Source organism: Oncorhynchus mykiss, chromosome 30 (assembly GCF_013265735.2).
Source record: "Oncorhynchus mykiss isolate Arlee chromosome 30, USDA_OmykA_1.1, whole genome shotgun sequence".
Classification (NCBI taxonomy): domain Eukaryota; kingdom Metazoa; phylum Chordata; class Actinopteri; order Salmoniformes; family Salmonidae; genus Oncorhynchus; species Oncorhynchus mykiss.
This window is the reverse complement of record NC_050570.1, coordinates 14810263-14826175: the sequence shown is the minus strand read 5'-3', so window position 1 is coordinate 14826175 and position 15913 is coordinate 14810263. Positions and strand designations below refer to the sequence as shown.

Genomic DNA, 15913 nt, shown 5'->3' with positions numbered 1-15913 from the left:
TGTTACAGACGCATGCCAATTGTACGGTATATTGTTTATCAAATCAACATAAGAAAGATATGGAGGTTCAAGACAATTGACTACTGTTTGCCAAATCATGAACACTGTTGTTTTAAGTTTTCTAGATATAAAGACAGGTTATGGATCCCTGGAGACATGAGTTTAATGTCCTGTATGTTCCAGGAACAGTTGAGAGAATTGGGGCAGGATGAGGGCTAGTTGAGGATTAATGTGTTAGCACACTAAAGAAAATAGGACAAATCAGGTAGCTAGTGTGTGTGTGACTCTGATCCTAAGTGTCTAGCTAATCAGATTACAGTTGCACTACCAATAACCCCTTCCCTCTGACACACACACACACACACACACACACACACACACACACACACACACACACACACACACACACACACACACACACACACACACACACACACACACACACACACACACACACACACACACACACACACACACACACACACACAACAGCAGGTGCACCTATTACATATATTTATGGTACTCTAAAGGGATACAGCTGGGCTCAGATTTCACTGGCTTCTATAGCACAAATGTGTTCTATTGTGATTAACCACACCACACACACACACACATTCACTGACTGGTAAATTACAGTAAAACAAGCCGGTGTTCAGAATGGGGCCATATTAGATTACTGTATAAGTTAATGGTTCCTCTAAACTTGGCAGATCCCTGGGAAGGATGGCAAACCTGGGTTCAAATACTATTCAACATCATTTCAAATACTTCGCTTGGGCTCGATTGAATTTACCTGGCAGACTAAAGCAAACGCTTAAAGTATTTGAAACATTTCAAATAGTAGTTGAACCCACGTCAGGAGGATGGGGATCCTGAGGCAGCAGCCAACTGTCATTAGAGAAAGAGGAAATGAGAGATACTCTGAGCGGGGCCCAGGAGACTCGGGATAAGAACATCAGACTAAGAGGAGGATGAGGATGAGTCTCTGACTCACTAAAGCAGAGCACAGGGACGGTGTGGGACAACAATCTGTCAGAGCGTCTGTCAAACAAACAACAAAACCCAATCTATGCTGCTGAAAGGCTTAAGGAGCAGGGAGGAATTTAATCGATAGTTCTGGAGTGCTGTAGTCCTGCTGGCCATCAGGCAAACAAAAGTCTACCAAGGCAAGAGTGACTACCAAAATAAATTGCACACAGAAATCAGACTTTTGTGCAAATCTTCCATTGAAATCCATGCATGATTTATGCAAAAGGTGGAGAGAGAGAGAAAAGGGGGGGGGTCTAAAGCCTCAGTGTATCAGTTTCTATATGTTCCATGACCCTCTCCCATGTCATTCTCCTGTATACTGTTACATTTAGGTAACATATGAAACACCCCTAAAAAATATATAAAATAAATAAATAAACATGAAACACAATACACATGCACAGATAGAGGGATTGTGTGTACAGATAGAGGACTGTATGCACAGATAGAGGACTGTATGTACAGATAGAGGACTGTATGTACAGATAGAGGACTGTGTGCACAGATAGAGGGATTGTGTGTACAGATAGAGGGACTGTGTGTACAGATAGAGGACTGTATGCACAGATAAGAGGGACTGTGTGTACAGATGGAGGACTGTATGCACAGATAGAGGGACTATGTGTACAGATAGAGGGACTGTGTGTACAGATAGAGGACTGTATGCACAGATAGAGGGACTATGTGTACAGATAGAGGACTGTATGCACAGATAGAGGGACTATGTGTACAGATAGAGGACTGTATGTACAGATAGAGGAAGTGCAGATAAGATAAGTGAACACCCACTTTATTGTTCCTGGGGGGAAACTGGTCTTGAACACACAAGTGCTGGTCCCACATAAACATTTTGAAATGAATACTAATATTGAGCATCAGTCCCAGACCTGGGTTCAGATACCATTTGTGGTATTTCAATCACTTTAAAAGACATTTGGAAGTATTTATTTATTTTTTATTTGAAAAGACTAGTTGAATATTGGAATGTATTTAGAAATATACGTGGCAAGTATTTGAAAATACTGAAATACACTGACTCAAATACACTCCCATGCATTTAACCCATTATTTGAAAATAGCATTTTAAATGTGTATTTGAAAATACTTTCAAATAGTAGGCTATTTATAGTTAATTATTTTAAAATACTGTCAAATAGTTCCAATAGAAGCAGTTGATTTTGTGCTAGACATGCACATGTCTAGGCTAAATAAAATGTAGACAAATCTCGACCCTGTATGTGACCGATGTAGACGCTTCTGTAGGTCTTAAGCATATGTTTTGATCTAGTGTTTTTGCCACATCTGTAACCAGTGTAGTTTTTGGAGTCAACGTAGAATTGTGCCCCCTGGTGTCCCTTTTTGGTCTACCACCTACTGCCTTAATGCTGTCCAGACCAGTGCAGGATGCACTTGCTTTCTCTACTATCATCTCCAAGAGACATTCAGTTCTTAAGTAGAAAAACGTCCACCGTCCATTGCACATTCGACAGTTAAACGATTTTATTCACTTTTTAAAACTAGAAAAAAAGATGTTATACTTTAAAAGGGAAAAATGATGTATTTCATTCCACCTGGGTACTCTTTATAGATCTTCTACTAGGGCCAGAGGGTATGACTTGATTGTCTGGCTTACTGATGTTGTTGCCATTTGTTGTTATTTATTTTTTAAATATTTGATTTGCATCCATTATGTGTGGATGGCTTGGTCTGGAAACAACCTGTCACCATACCTGTCTGTATACATCTGAGTTGTGATAGAACCTATCTGTAGGGTTAGGTGGGGGCTGAGTTGTGATAGAACCTATCAGTAGGGTAAGGTTCATCTTTCCCTCGATCCTGACTAGTCTCCCTTTCCCTGCCGCTGAAAAACATCCCCATAGCATGATGCTGCCACCACCATGCTTCACCGTAGGGATGGTGCCTGGTTTCCTCCAGACATGACGCTTGGCATTCAGTCCAAAGAGATCAATCTTGGTTTCATCAGACCAGAGAGTCTTGTTTCTTATGGTCTGAGAATCTTTAGGTGCCTTTTGGCAAAATTAAGCGAGCTGTCATGTGTATTTTGTGGCTTCCGTCTGGTTGGTGGAGAGCTGCAGAGATGGTTGTCCTTCTGGAATGTTCTTCCATCTCCACAGAGGAACTCTAGAGCTCTCTCAGAGTGACCATCGGGTTCTTGGTCACCTCCCTGGCCAAGGCTCTTCACTCTAGATTGCCCAGTTTGGCTGGGCGGCCAGCTCTAGGAAGAGTCTTGGTGGTTCCAAACTTCTTCCATTTAAGAATGACGGAGGCCACTGTGTTCTTGGGGACCTTCAATGTTGCTGAAAGTTTTGTGGGAACTCCTTCAAGACTGTTGGAAAAGCATTCCAGGTGAAGCTGGTTGAGCGATTGCCAAGAGTGTGCAAAGCTATCATCAAGCCAAAGGGTGGCTACTTTGAAGAATCTAAAATCTAAAATATGTTTAACACTTTTTTGGTTACTGCATGATTCCACATGTGTTATTTCATAGTTTTGATGTCTTCATTATTATTCTACAATGTACAAAATAGTAAAAATAAAGAAAAACCCTTAGTAGATGTGTCCAAACTTTTGACTGGTACTGTATACATTATTTGAAAATACTCAAATACACAGAAAATAGGTATCCTCTCCAGCATGATGGTGTTCAGTTCAGTGGTATCACAACCTGAATTTTGTCCATGAGTTTACTGCCACCAGTCCCCAGGTCTATGTCTGTCTGTCTGTCTGTCTGTCTGTCTGTCTGTCTGTCTGTCTGTCTGTCTGTCTGTCTCCGTCAACTCTGACCAACTACTACAGTGACCTTGCTAAGCTCCTCTTCACATCACTCCACACCACGCACAAAGTCACCCCTTAATTCTATTTCAGTCCATTGTAAACAGCAGGACATGGACCTTAGGGTCAGAATGCCATGCTGTATGTTGACACAAAACACACAGGTAAACATCATCCTTCAAATAGGGCCAAAGACTTCAAATCAAATTGTATTGGTCACGTACACAGTTTAGCAGATTTTATAGCGGGTGCAGTGAAATGCTTTGACCTCATTACCCTATATCTGTCTGTCTGTCTGTCTGTCTGTCTGTCTGTCTGTCTGTCTGTCTGTCTGTCTGTCTGTCTGTCTGTCTGTCTGTCTGTCTGTCTGTCTGTCTGTATGAGAGTGATTGTCTGTGATTTTTGTCTGGACAGTGGACCCTGTTTTTAGTAAGGTTCCACAAGTAATGTATCCTATTGAAAGAGCCCCTGCTCTACACTGCACAGCTCACTATCAGTCTAAATGACCTTAAATTATCCACTCGGTCAGTTCATTGATCAGTGGGCAGCCCTGGTCATGTGACCTGTAGGCCCAGACTGAGACTCACACTGCTTGTCTCTGTTCACACCTAAAGGGTGACAGGGTTCAGCCAATGCAATACAGCCCCACCTTACCGTTCTACTGACCTTCACAATTACACACCACCACGCAGAGAGACTGCATAGAGTCTTGATAGAGACCGCACAGAGACAGCGTAGAGACCGAGTAGAGACCGCACAGAGACAGCATAAAGACAGAGTAGAGACCGCGCAGAGACATCGTAGAGACAGTGCAGAGACAGTGCAGAGACAGCGTAGAGACCGTGTAGAGACAGTGCAGAGACTGCACAGAGACAGTGCAGAGACCGCGCCGAGACCGAGTAGAGACAGTGCAGAGACAGCGCAGAGACCGCGCAGAGACCGTGCAGAGACCGCGTAGAGACCGTGCAGAGACCGCGTAGAGACCGCATAGAGATCGCGTAGAGACAGTGCAGAGCAGCGCAGAGACCGTGCAGAGACCGAGTAGAGACAGTGCAGAGACAGTGCAGAGACAGCGTAGAGACCGCGCAGAGACCGCGCAGAGACAGTGCAGAGACCGCATAGAGACCGCGCAGAGCAGCGCAGAGACCGCACAGAGACCGCGCAGAGACCGCGCAGAGACAGCGCAGAGACCGCACAGAGACCTCGCAGAGACAGTGCAGAGACTGCGCAGAGACCGAGTAGAGACCGCGCAGAGACAGTGCAGAGGCAGTGCAGAAACCGTGCAGAGACTGCGTAGAGACCTCGCAGAGACAGTGCAGAGACAGTGCAGAGACAGTGTAGAGACAGTGTAGAGACTGCGCAGAGACAGTGCAGAGACAGTGCAGAGACCGCACAGAGACAGAGCAGAGACCGCCCAGAGACAGGGCAGAGACCGCGTAGAGACCGCGCAGAGACAGTGCAGAGATGGCGCAGAGACCGCGCAGAGACAGTGTAGAGACAGCGCAGAGACCGCGTAGAGACCGCGCAGAGACCGCATAGAGACCGCGCAGAGACAGTGCAGAGACAGTGCAGAGACAGTGCAGAGACCGCGCAGAGACCGAGTAGAGACCGCGCAGAGACAGCGCAGAGACAGTGCAGAGACCGCACAGAGACCTCGCAGAGACAGTGCAGAGACTGCGCAGAGACCGCACAGAGACAGTGCAGAGACAGCTCAGAGACCGCATAGAGACCGCGCAGAGACAGTGCAGAGACAGTGCAGAGACAGTGCAGAGACCGCATAGAGACCGCGCAGAGACCGCACAGAGACAGTGCAGAGACAGTGCAGATACCGCACAGAGATCGCGCAAATACCGCATAGAGACAGTGCAGAGACAGTGCAGAGACAGTGCAGAGACAGTGCAGAGACAGTGCAGAGACCGCGCAGAGACCGCGCAGAGACAGTGCAGAGACAGTGCAGAGACCGCACAAAGATCGCGCAGATACCACGTAGAGACAGTGCAGAGACAGTGCAGAGACAGTGCAGAGACAGTGCAGAGACCGCACAGAGACCTCGCAGAGACAGTGCAGAGACAGTGCAGAGACCGCACAGAGACCGCGCAGAGACAGTGCAGAGACAGCGCAGAGACCGCATAGAGACCGCGCAGAGACAGTGCAGAGACAGTGCAGAGACAGTGCAGAGACCGCATAGAGACCGCATAGAGACCGCGCAGAGACAGTGCAGAGACAGTGCAGAGACCGCACAAAGATCGCGCAGATACCGCGTAGAGACAGTGCAGAGACAGTGCAGAGACAGTGCAGAGACAGTGCAGAGACCTCGCAGAGACAGTGCAGAGACAGTGCAGAGACCTCGCAGAGACAGTGCAGAGACAGTGCAGAGACCGCGTAGAGACCGCGTAGAGACTGCGCAGAGACAGTGCAGAGACAGTGCAGAGACCTCGCAGAGACAGTGCAGAGACCTCGCAGAGACAGTGCAGAGACTGTGCAGAGACCACGTAGAGACCTCCCAGAGACAGTGCAGAGACAGTGCAGAGACAGTGCCGAGACAGCGCAGAGACCACATAGAGACCGCGCCGAGACAGTGCAGAGACAGTGCAGAGACAGTGCAGAGACAGTGCAGAGACAGTGCAGAGACCGCGTAGAGACTGCGCAGAGACAGTGCAGAGACAGTGCAGAGACAGTGCAGAGACCTCGCAGAGACAGTGCAGAGACAGTGCAGAGACCTCGCAGAGACAGTGCAGAGACTGTGCAGAGACCACGCAGAGACCTCGCAGAGACAGTGCAGAGACAGTGCAGAGACAGTGCAGAGACAGTGCCGAGACAGCGCAGAGACCACATAGAGACCGCGCCGAGACAGTGCAGAGACAGTGCAGAGACCGCGCAGAGACAGGGAGACTTATGCATCAATTGCAATTCTGCATCGTTTCCTTCTAGATACAGCAAAATATGAAATGGTGCAAATGCTTACATGGGTTTATGAATGAATGCTATAGGATTCACAGCTGTCACTCATTCATCTTGAAAAGCAACCACAAAAAATGTGGTGAGTGCGTGTGTGTGTGCGTGCGTGTGCGTGTTATTGTGTGTGTGAGCATGCACACTCCTTCCTGTTCCTACAAGAGTGTGGTTTTGAATGGCGTACATGTGTGTGTGCATATGTCCACGTGCAAATGTCTCTGGTTGCTACTGGCAGGTTGTGCTGTAAGCAGTAAGCAGTACTCAGGGCTCTGGCTTTGTCTGTGTTCCTCACCATTGTGGGACATGCCCACAGACAGGCACTTCTGGAAGCGGCAGTATTGGCATTTGTTCCGGTTCTTCTTCAGGATCTTACATCGGCGTTCACACTTGTCATATTCCAGCTTGAGGCGGATGGTCCGCCGAAAGAAACCCTGCAGGGAGAGAATCAGGAGAGAGATAAATGTTCAGGTTGAGACCCAATAGACTGCACTCATGATAAAACTCACCCTCGACTCAGTAGGGTAACTCAACCACATACAGTATTGTGACTTGGTAAAAGAAAACAATTGCCAGTTTGTACCTGGTATCTTTATATCTCTCAACCTCGGCGCAAACTTTATTCATCTGAGACTCTCTCAACCTAAGTGAACTATCAGCAAAGCAACGGCAGTATCCTGACCTACAACATGCCACTAGGAAACCCCATTTTCCTCCAATCAGCCAACAGACACTTTCTCTGCAGAAAAAGTGAAATACAGAGAATGGACCCAATGACTGGAGCATGACACTATCAGCCTGGACATACATGCTTATCACGTTCCAAATGGGATTTCACTAGTGTTACACAACTCTGACAAACAGCAGTGTCTGGTTATGGGCAGCTTTAGACGTACTGTCCTGAGTGGTTTAGGGCTTGGACTGGGATTGGGAGGGGGGGTAGTGAATTGCTTAAGAAGAACATTTAGCCAGCCCCATCCCAAGATGTTGATTTCATAATTCTTGTGAAAGATCTCTTTAATGTGTCCCTACACACGACATGCATTAACGCTTGCAAGGACACGCCACATGCACGCAAGTACGCACATACACCCCTCAAGGGTGACGTGAGGGCAGAATGCTTGTCAGACACAACGACCTCCTGCCAGGCCTGTCTCTGCCTCATGTTTCCGTCTCTGCCTCATGTTTCCGTCTCTGCCTCATGTCTCTTTCACAGTCTCATGTCTCAGTCTCTGTCTCTGTTTCTGTCTGTGCCTCTTGTCTCTTTCACAGTCTCATGTCTCAGTCTCTGTCTGTGCCTCTTGTCTCTTTCACAGTCTCTGTCTCTGTTTCTGTCTGTGCCTCTTGTCTCTTTCACAGTCTCATGTCTCAGTCTCTGTCTCTGTTTCTGTCTGTGCCTCTTGTCTCTTTCACAGTCTCATGTCTCTGTTTCTGTCTGTGCCTCTTGTCTCTTTCACAGTCTCATGTCTCTGTTTCTGTCTGTGCCTCTTGTCTCTTTCACAGTCTCATGTCTCTGTTTCTGTCTGTGCCTCATGTCTCTTTCACAGTCTCATGTCTCTGTTTCTGTCTGTGCCTCTTGTCTCCTTTCACAGTCTCATGTCTCAGTCTCTGTCTCTGTTTCTGTCTGTGCCTCTTGTCTCTTTCACAGTCTCATGTCTCTGTTTCTGTCTGTGCCTCATGTCTCTTTCACAGTCTCATGTCTCTGTTTCTGTCTGTGCCTCTTGTCTCTTTCACAGTCTCATGTCTCTGTTTCTGTCTGTGCCTCATGTCTCTTTCACAGTCTCATGTCTCTGTTTCTGTCTGTGCCTCTTGTCTCCTTTCACAGTCTCATGTCTCAGTCTCTGTCTCTGTTTCTGTCTGTGCCTCTTGTCTCTTTCACAGTCTCATGTCTCTGTTTCTGTCTGTGCCTCTTGTCTCTTTCACAGTCTCATGTCTCTGTTTCTGTCTGTGCCTCTTGTCTCTTTCACAGTCTCATGTCTCTGTTTCTGTCTGTGCCTCATGTCTCTTTCACAGTCTCATGTCTCAGTCTCTGTTTCTGTCTCTTTCACAGTCTCATGTCTCTGTCTCATGTCTCTGTTTCTGTCTGTGCCTCTTGTCTCTTTCACAGTCTCATGTCTCAGTCTCTGTTTCTGTCTGTGCCTCTTGTCTCTCACAGTCTCATGTCTCTGTTTCTGTCTGTGCCTCTTGTCTCTTTCACAGTCTCATGTCTCTGTCTCATGTCTCTGTTTCTGTCTGTGCCTCTTGTCTCTTTCACAGTCTCATGTCTCAGTCTTGTTTCTGTCTGTGCCTCTTGTCTCTCACAGTCTCATGTCTCTGTTTCTGTCTGTGCCTCTTGTCTCTTTCACAGTCTCATGTCTCAGTCTCTGTATCTGTTTCTGTCTGTGCCTCATGTCTCTTTCACAGTCTCATGTCTCAGTCTCTGTCTCTGTTTCTGTCTGTGCCTCATGTCTCTGTCTCTTTCTCTGTGCAGGGGTCACTCTCAGATGACCAGACAGCTGAGGAGCAGGGCGCTTGTAGGACACATTGCTGGAGTTTTACTCTGGGACAGCTATGACCAGTATTACTCTGTGACAGCTATGACCAGTATTACTCTGTGACAGCTATGACCAGTATTACTCTGTGACAGCTATGACCAGTATTACTCTGTGACAGCTATGACCAGTATTACTCTGTGACAGCTATGACCAGTATTACTCTGTGACAGCTATGGCCAGTTCTACTCTGTGACAGCTATGACCAGTATTACTATGGGACAGCTATGACCAGTTTTACTCTGTGACAGCTATGACCAGTATTACTCTGTGACAGCTATGACCAGTATTACTCTGTGACAGCTATGACCAGTATTACTCTGTGACAGCTATGACCAGTATTACTCTGTGACAGCTATGACCAGTATTACTCTGTGACAGCTATGACCAGTATTACTCTGTGACAGCTATGACCAGTTTTACTCTGTGACAGCTATGACCAGTATTACTCTGTGACAGCTATGACCAGTATTACTCTGTGACAGTAGGTAGGGTAGGGGAGGGTAGGGAACACTGCGGCCCACTCTGCTCTGCTATCGCCTGCCATCTGGAACTCAGTGTAACAGTGTGTTGACATGAGGGGGAGGAGCACCGCCAACTTCGCCAAGTGACATCCATTTTCAGACAAAGTCCTGGCACAGGGATAGATGGGCTGGCCATGGGTCCAGAAGACATCGCCCACGCGTTCAGAGTGAAAGAGTATGTAGGAAATGTAGTGGATGACAAAGCAATTATATTTGCCTGGCTTTCACAGCAAGGTGAGAATTGACTCTTCTCCTTCGGGCCGAGGCATGCAGTCACAGAAGTCATACAGCAGCGATGGACCAGCACCATTACCAGTTCCTTCTGGGTCACAGCTAACAGACTGGGTTATGTTTTCTTTGGTGGTTAGTGGTTTGTGGGTCATAATAACACCAAAACTACATTATCTTACCTTTCCAGTGGCACATTAAGATCTGCTCTGTCCTCCAGTGACTTGTGACAAAACACATTAGCCTTGGGTTGCTCTTCAACAGGCTCATAAACAATTAACCAAGAGAGCATTCACACTGTGTTGGAGGGCACATTCTTGTGTCCTGTTTGTGTGTTCAGTCATTATTATTATCTCCAATCCAAAGTTAAATCTAGATTGGCTTCCTATTTCGCAACAAAGCATCCTTCACTCATGCTGCCAAACATACCCTTGTAAAACTGACCATCCTACCAATCCTCGACTTCGGCGATGTCATTTACAAAATAGCCTCCAATACCCTACTCAATAAATTGGATGCAGTCTATCACAGTGCCATCCGTTTTGTCACCAAAGCCCCATATACTACCCACCATTGCGACCTGTACGCTCTCGTTGGCTGGCCCTCGCTTCCTACTCGTCGCCAAAGCCACTGGCTCCATGTCATCTACAAGACCCTGCTAGGTAAAGTTCCCCCTTATCTCAGCTCGCTGGTCACCATAGCATCACCCACCTGTAGCACGCGCTCCAGCAGGTATATCTCTCTGGTCACCCCCAAAACCAATTATTTATTTGGCCGCCTCTCCTTCCAGTTCTCTGCTACCAATGACTGGAACGAACTACAAAAATCTCTGAAACTGGAAACACTTATCTCCCTCACTAGCTTTAAGCATCAGCTGTCAGAGCAGCTCACAGATTACTGCACCTGCACATAGCCCACCTATAATTTAGCCCAAACAACTACCTCTTTCCCTACTGTATTAATTGTATTTATTTATTTATTTTGCTCCTTTGCACCCCATTATTTGTATTTCTACTTTGCACATTCTTCCATTGCAAATCTACCATTCCAGTGTTTTACTTGCTATATTGTATTTACTTTGCCACCATGGCCTTTTTGCCTTTACCTCCCTTATCTCACCTCATTTGCTCACATCGTATATAGACTTGTTTATACTGTATTATTGACTGTATGTTTGTTTTATTCCATGTGTAACTCTGTGTTGTTGTATGTGTCGAACTGCTTCGCTTTATCTTGGCCAGGTCGGAATTGTAAATGAGAACTTGTTCTCAACTTGCCTACCTGGTTAAATAAAGGTGAAATAAAAATAATAATAATTTTTTATCGTTAGACTGTCTGAAGGTTGGTCCAGTGAATCTCACTCTGACTGGGTGTGTTATGTATGCGTATTTTAATGTTTGTGCGGGCATGCGCTTGTGTGCTTCACATACTTGGACGTGTGTGATGGCTGGTCCATCTCACCTTGCAGCCCTCACAGGCGTGAACTCCATAGTGGTATCCGGAGGCGCGGTCGGCACACACCCGACACTCCAGGTTGAGAGAGGTAGAGGAGAACTCTTCCTGCCCTGCAACCGCCCCATACACTCCCGACGATGGGCTGGAGGCTGGGGTCAGCGCATCTGTAGAACACACACACACAGTGTACACATTCATGAACACACTTATGCATGCACAGACAACACACACACACACGCACATTAATAAACTCATTGCACAGAAAACAGACACACACTCATAACTGTTGTGAAACAATAAACAAATGAACCTTTTAACTGTGAAGCCTCTTTGCTCGAGCTGGCAGATGAGTACTGTACCAGTGGAAAGTCTCTGTAGTCTCAGGCCTTTGGCCCGACACAGAGGAAGACCACATGTAATATGTGTTCCATTACATCTCTATTAATACGTACAGACCGCCATGCACACCACTGAGAGTGGATCAGCAACACTTTTAAATTCAGGGGATGAGTCGAATATTGGCCCAAGATACACACACTGTGTCTATTTTAATACCTGAATACGAAACACAGCAAACACACACCAAACACACACCAAACACAGCAGCGCTAAGTCAGCCCACATGAGTTGGGTGAGAGAAGCCAAAACAGGCTTATAAATATTAAGGCCTTGGACCACCTGCACGTGTCACACAGACCACACTCTACAGCCTACACCGTAGACAGGAAAATAATATGATATCACAGATACTCAGTGTCTGCTTCTCTCTCTTCCTCCCTCAGTCACCATTCCATCAACAACCATAAACAGCCAGCACTTCTCAACACACTCGCCATTACTTTTCCATGACATCATCAATGCTATTTTCCATGATGCTCCCCCCTCCACTCCTCTTCCCCTAAAACCTCTTCCCCCTCTTCCATTTTGTCAATACACCATCCCCTCTTTTCCTCTAGATTTAAATTCTAACACCGGTCACTCTTTCAATGCCTGTTGCATACTAACTACTATGTAGTAACATATTTGCTAACACATCCAGGTAGTTTCTATTGGACACAAACAAGTTATTGTTTACACAAATATAGTGTGTCTGTGTCCAAAATGGCACTCTATTCCCTATATAGACTAGGGCCCTGGTCAAAAGCAGTGCACTCTTTAGGTAATACAGTGCCATTTGGTACACAGATTGTGAGTTGAGGAATGTTTGTGGATTGAGGAAGTCTTCAGTGGAAGTGTGGGGAACAGGAACGTGGCCTTGGGGTGTAATGTATGTCAGACAGACAATCTGTTGGGGGGTGGGGTGTAACATAACAGTTAACCCCTCTGCCAAAAACATCTCTGTTACCCTGGGTAAGGTCAGAGGTTAAACAAGCCGGGTGTCCTCTCTGAACCCTCTGAGTCAGGGTGAATTAGCGATGAGCTATGTGAGGAGGGCTCCTGAATGATCAGGAAACACATGGTCAAACAATAACAACATAGAGATACTACTGCACTGTTGGAGCTAGGAACACAAGCATTTCGCTACACTAGCAATAACATCTGCTAAATATGTGTGTGTGACGAATACATTTTGATTTGATTTGATTTAGAGCTGGTTTACAACAGGATTACTACACCGTAGACTACTCATTCTTACTTTTAGGAAAACTAAGAAACTATTAGACAGGCCCACTAGGAAAAAACCTGGCTCTAAGTATAAGGCACTTGAAGTCTCAACATTTCTGTAAGGGAAGTCTCAACGTTTATATAAGGGAAGTCTCAGTGTTTCTATAAGGGAAGTCTCAACGTTTCTATGAGGGAAGTCTCAACGTTTATATAAGGGAAATCTCAGTGTTTCTATAAGGGAAGTCTCAATGTTTCTATAAGGGAAGTCTCAACGTTTCTATAAGGGAAGTCTCAGTGTTTCTAGAAGGGGAGTCTCAACGTTTCTATGAGGGAAGTCTCAACGTTTCTATGAGGGGAGTCTCAACGTTTATATAAGGGAAGTCTCAGTGTTTCTATAAGGGAAGTCTCAACATTTATATAAGGGAAGTCTCAATGTTTCTATAAGGGAAGTCTCAGTGTTTCTTTAAGGGAAGTCTCAACATTTATATAAGGGGAGTCTCAACGTTTATATAAGGGAAGTCTCAGTGTTTCTATAAGGGAAGTCTCAACATTTCTGTAAGGGAAGTCTCAACGTTTATATAAGGGAAGTCTCAGTGTTTCTATAAGGGAAGTCTCAACGTTTATATAAGGGAAGTCTCAGTGTTTCTATAAGGGAAGTCTCAACGTTTATATAAGGGAAGTCTCAGTGTTTCTATAAGGGAAGTCTCAACATTTATATAAGGGAAGTCTCAGTGTTTCTATAAGGGAAGTCTCAACGTTTCTATAAGGGAAGTCTCAACGTTTCTATAGGGGAAGTCTCAGTGTTTCTATAAGGGAAGTCTCAACGTTTCTATAAGGGAAGTCTCAACGTTTCTATAAGGGAAGTCTCAGTGTTTCTATAAGGGAAGTCTCAACGTTTATATAAGGGAAGTCTCAGTGTTTCTATAAGGGAAGTCTCAACATTTATATGAGGGAAGTCTCAGTGTTTCTATAAGGGAAGTCTCAGTGTTTCTATAAGGGAAGTCTCAACGTTTATATAAGGGAAGTCTCAGTGTTTCTATAAGAGAAGTCTCAACATTTATATAAGGGAAGTCTCAGTGTTTCTATAAGGGAAGTCTCAACGTTTCTATAAGGGAAGTCTCAACGTTTCTATAGGGGAAGTCTCAGCGTTTATATAAGGGAAGTCTCAACGTTTCTATAAGGGAAGTCTCAACGTTTCTATAAGGGAAGTCTCAACGTTTCTATAAGGGAAGTCTCAACGTTTCTATAAGGGAAGTCTCAACGTTTCTATAAGGGAAGTCTCAGTGTTTCTATAAGGGAAGTCTCAACGTTTATATAAGGGAAGTCTCAACATTTCTATAAGGGAAGTCTCAGTGTTTCTATAAGGGAAGTCTCAACGTTTATATAAGGGAAGTCTCAACATTTCTATAAGGGAAGTCTCAGTGTTTCTATAAGGGAAGTCTCAACGTTTCTATAAGGGAAGTCTCAACGTTTCTATAAGGGAAGTCTCAACATTTCTATAAGGGAAGTCTCAGTGTTTCTATAAGGGAAGTCTCAATGTTTCTATAAGGGAAGTCTCAACGTTTCTATAAGGGAAGTCTCAGTGTTTCTAGAAGGGAAGTCTCAACGTTTTTATAAGGGAAGTCTCAATGTTTCTATGAGGGGAGTCTCAACATTTCTATAAGGGAAGTCTCAGTGTTTCTATAAGGGAAGTGTTAACGTTTCTATAAGGGAAGTCTCAACGTTTCTATAAGGAAAGTTTCAACGTTTCTATGAGGGCGGTCTCAAAGTTTCTATGAGAGAAGTCTCAACGTTTCTGTAAGGGAAGTCTCAACGTTTCTATGAGGGAAGTCTCAATGTTTCTGCAAGGGAAGTCTCAACGTTTCTGTAAGGGAAGTCTCAACGTTTCTATGAGGGGAGTCTCAACGTTTCTATGAGGGAAGTCTCAACGTTTCTGTAAGGGAAGTCTCAACGTTTCTCTAAGGGAAGTCTCACCGTTTCTGTAAAGGAAGTGTTAATGTTTCTATAAGGGAAGAGAAGTTAAAGGGAAGGCATAACGTGTGTGAGACAGCAGTAGGCAATAAACCAAGCACAACACACTACCATCACACTACTATCACACTAGCATCACACTACTATCACACTACCATCACACTACTATCACACTACTATCACACTACTATCACACTACCATCACACTACTATCACACTACCATCACACTACTATCACACTACCATCACACTACTTCGAACCATTGAAGGTATGGCTCTATACCTAGAATGGTGGATCCTTCAGAGCCAGAGCAGTTACTCGACTGGGACTGGTACTCAGGGACGTCAAAGGAGCTGTGGGCATCACCGTCGATGGATTGGGAGATGTCCTGCAGCTCCTCCATGCCCCCGATGAAGTCCCCACACAGCGGGCTGCCCAGCACCGAATCCTCTAGGGGGGACGGAGGCCGGCAGTGGCTCTCCATGTCGACCATGACGGAGGACGGGACTAGGGGGAGGATCATTCATCAGACTGAAGAGAGAGAAACGGAGAGAGGAAGGGAGAGAAAGAGGGTTAGTAAAAGCCCCCAGTGCAGCCATTTTATATATCAAATAATTTCTGGGCAACAACTTACTATAATAGTTATCCAATAAAATTGACAAAAAAAACAAAAATAGATTTTTTGCAAAAAACTATTTCTTAATAAATAATTTTGCCAAGACTATGGTCTGAGTTTTGAGGGGAAAACAGAAAACTAGCTGTGATTGGCAGAGAGGTTTGGAACTCTCTTTGTTATTGGTCTATTAACTAATTTATCTCCTGGTGAT

General features: G+C 45.3%; 1 protein-coding gene across 3 annotated transcripts in view; it reads right to left on the bottom strand.

The window, feature by feature from the left end:
* Positions 1-15913, bottom strand: part of LOC110521393 (peroxisome proliferator-activated receptor alpha) — a 66275-nt gene that overhangs the window by 21009 nt on the left and 29353 nt on the right. For 2 of the 3 annotated variants that reach the window (XM_021598925.2, XM_036968538.1), the window contains exons 2-4: positions 15369-15617; positions 11516-11673; positions 7067-7205 (exon numbers count right to left, since the gene is read on the bottom strand). In XM_021598925.2, the coding sequence (XP_021454600.1) occupies positions 7067-7205; positions 11516-11673; positions 15369-15609 (538 nt within the window). In that variant the 5' untranslated portion in view covers positions 15610-15617. Of the gene's footprint in view, positions 1-7066; positions 7206-7354; positions 8056-11515; positions 11674-15368; positions 15618-15913 lie in introns of those variants that run through there. The other variant, XM_036968539.1, reaches the window with a different exon arrangement.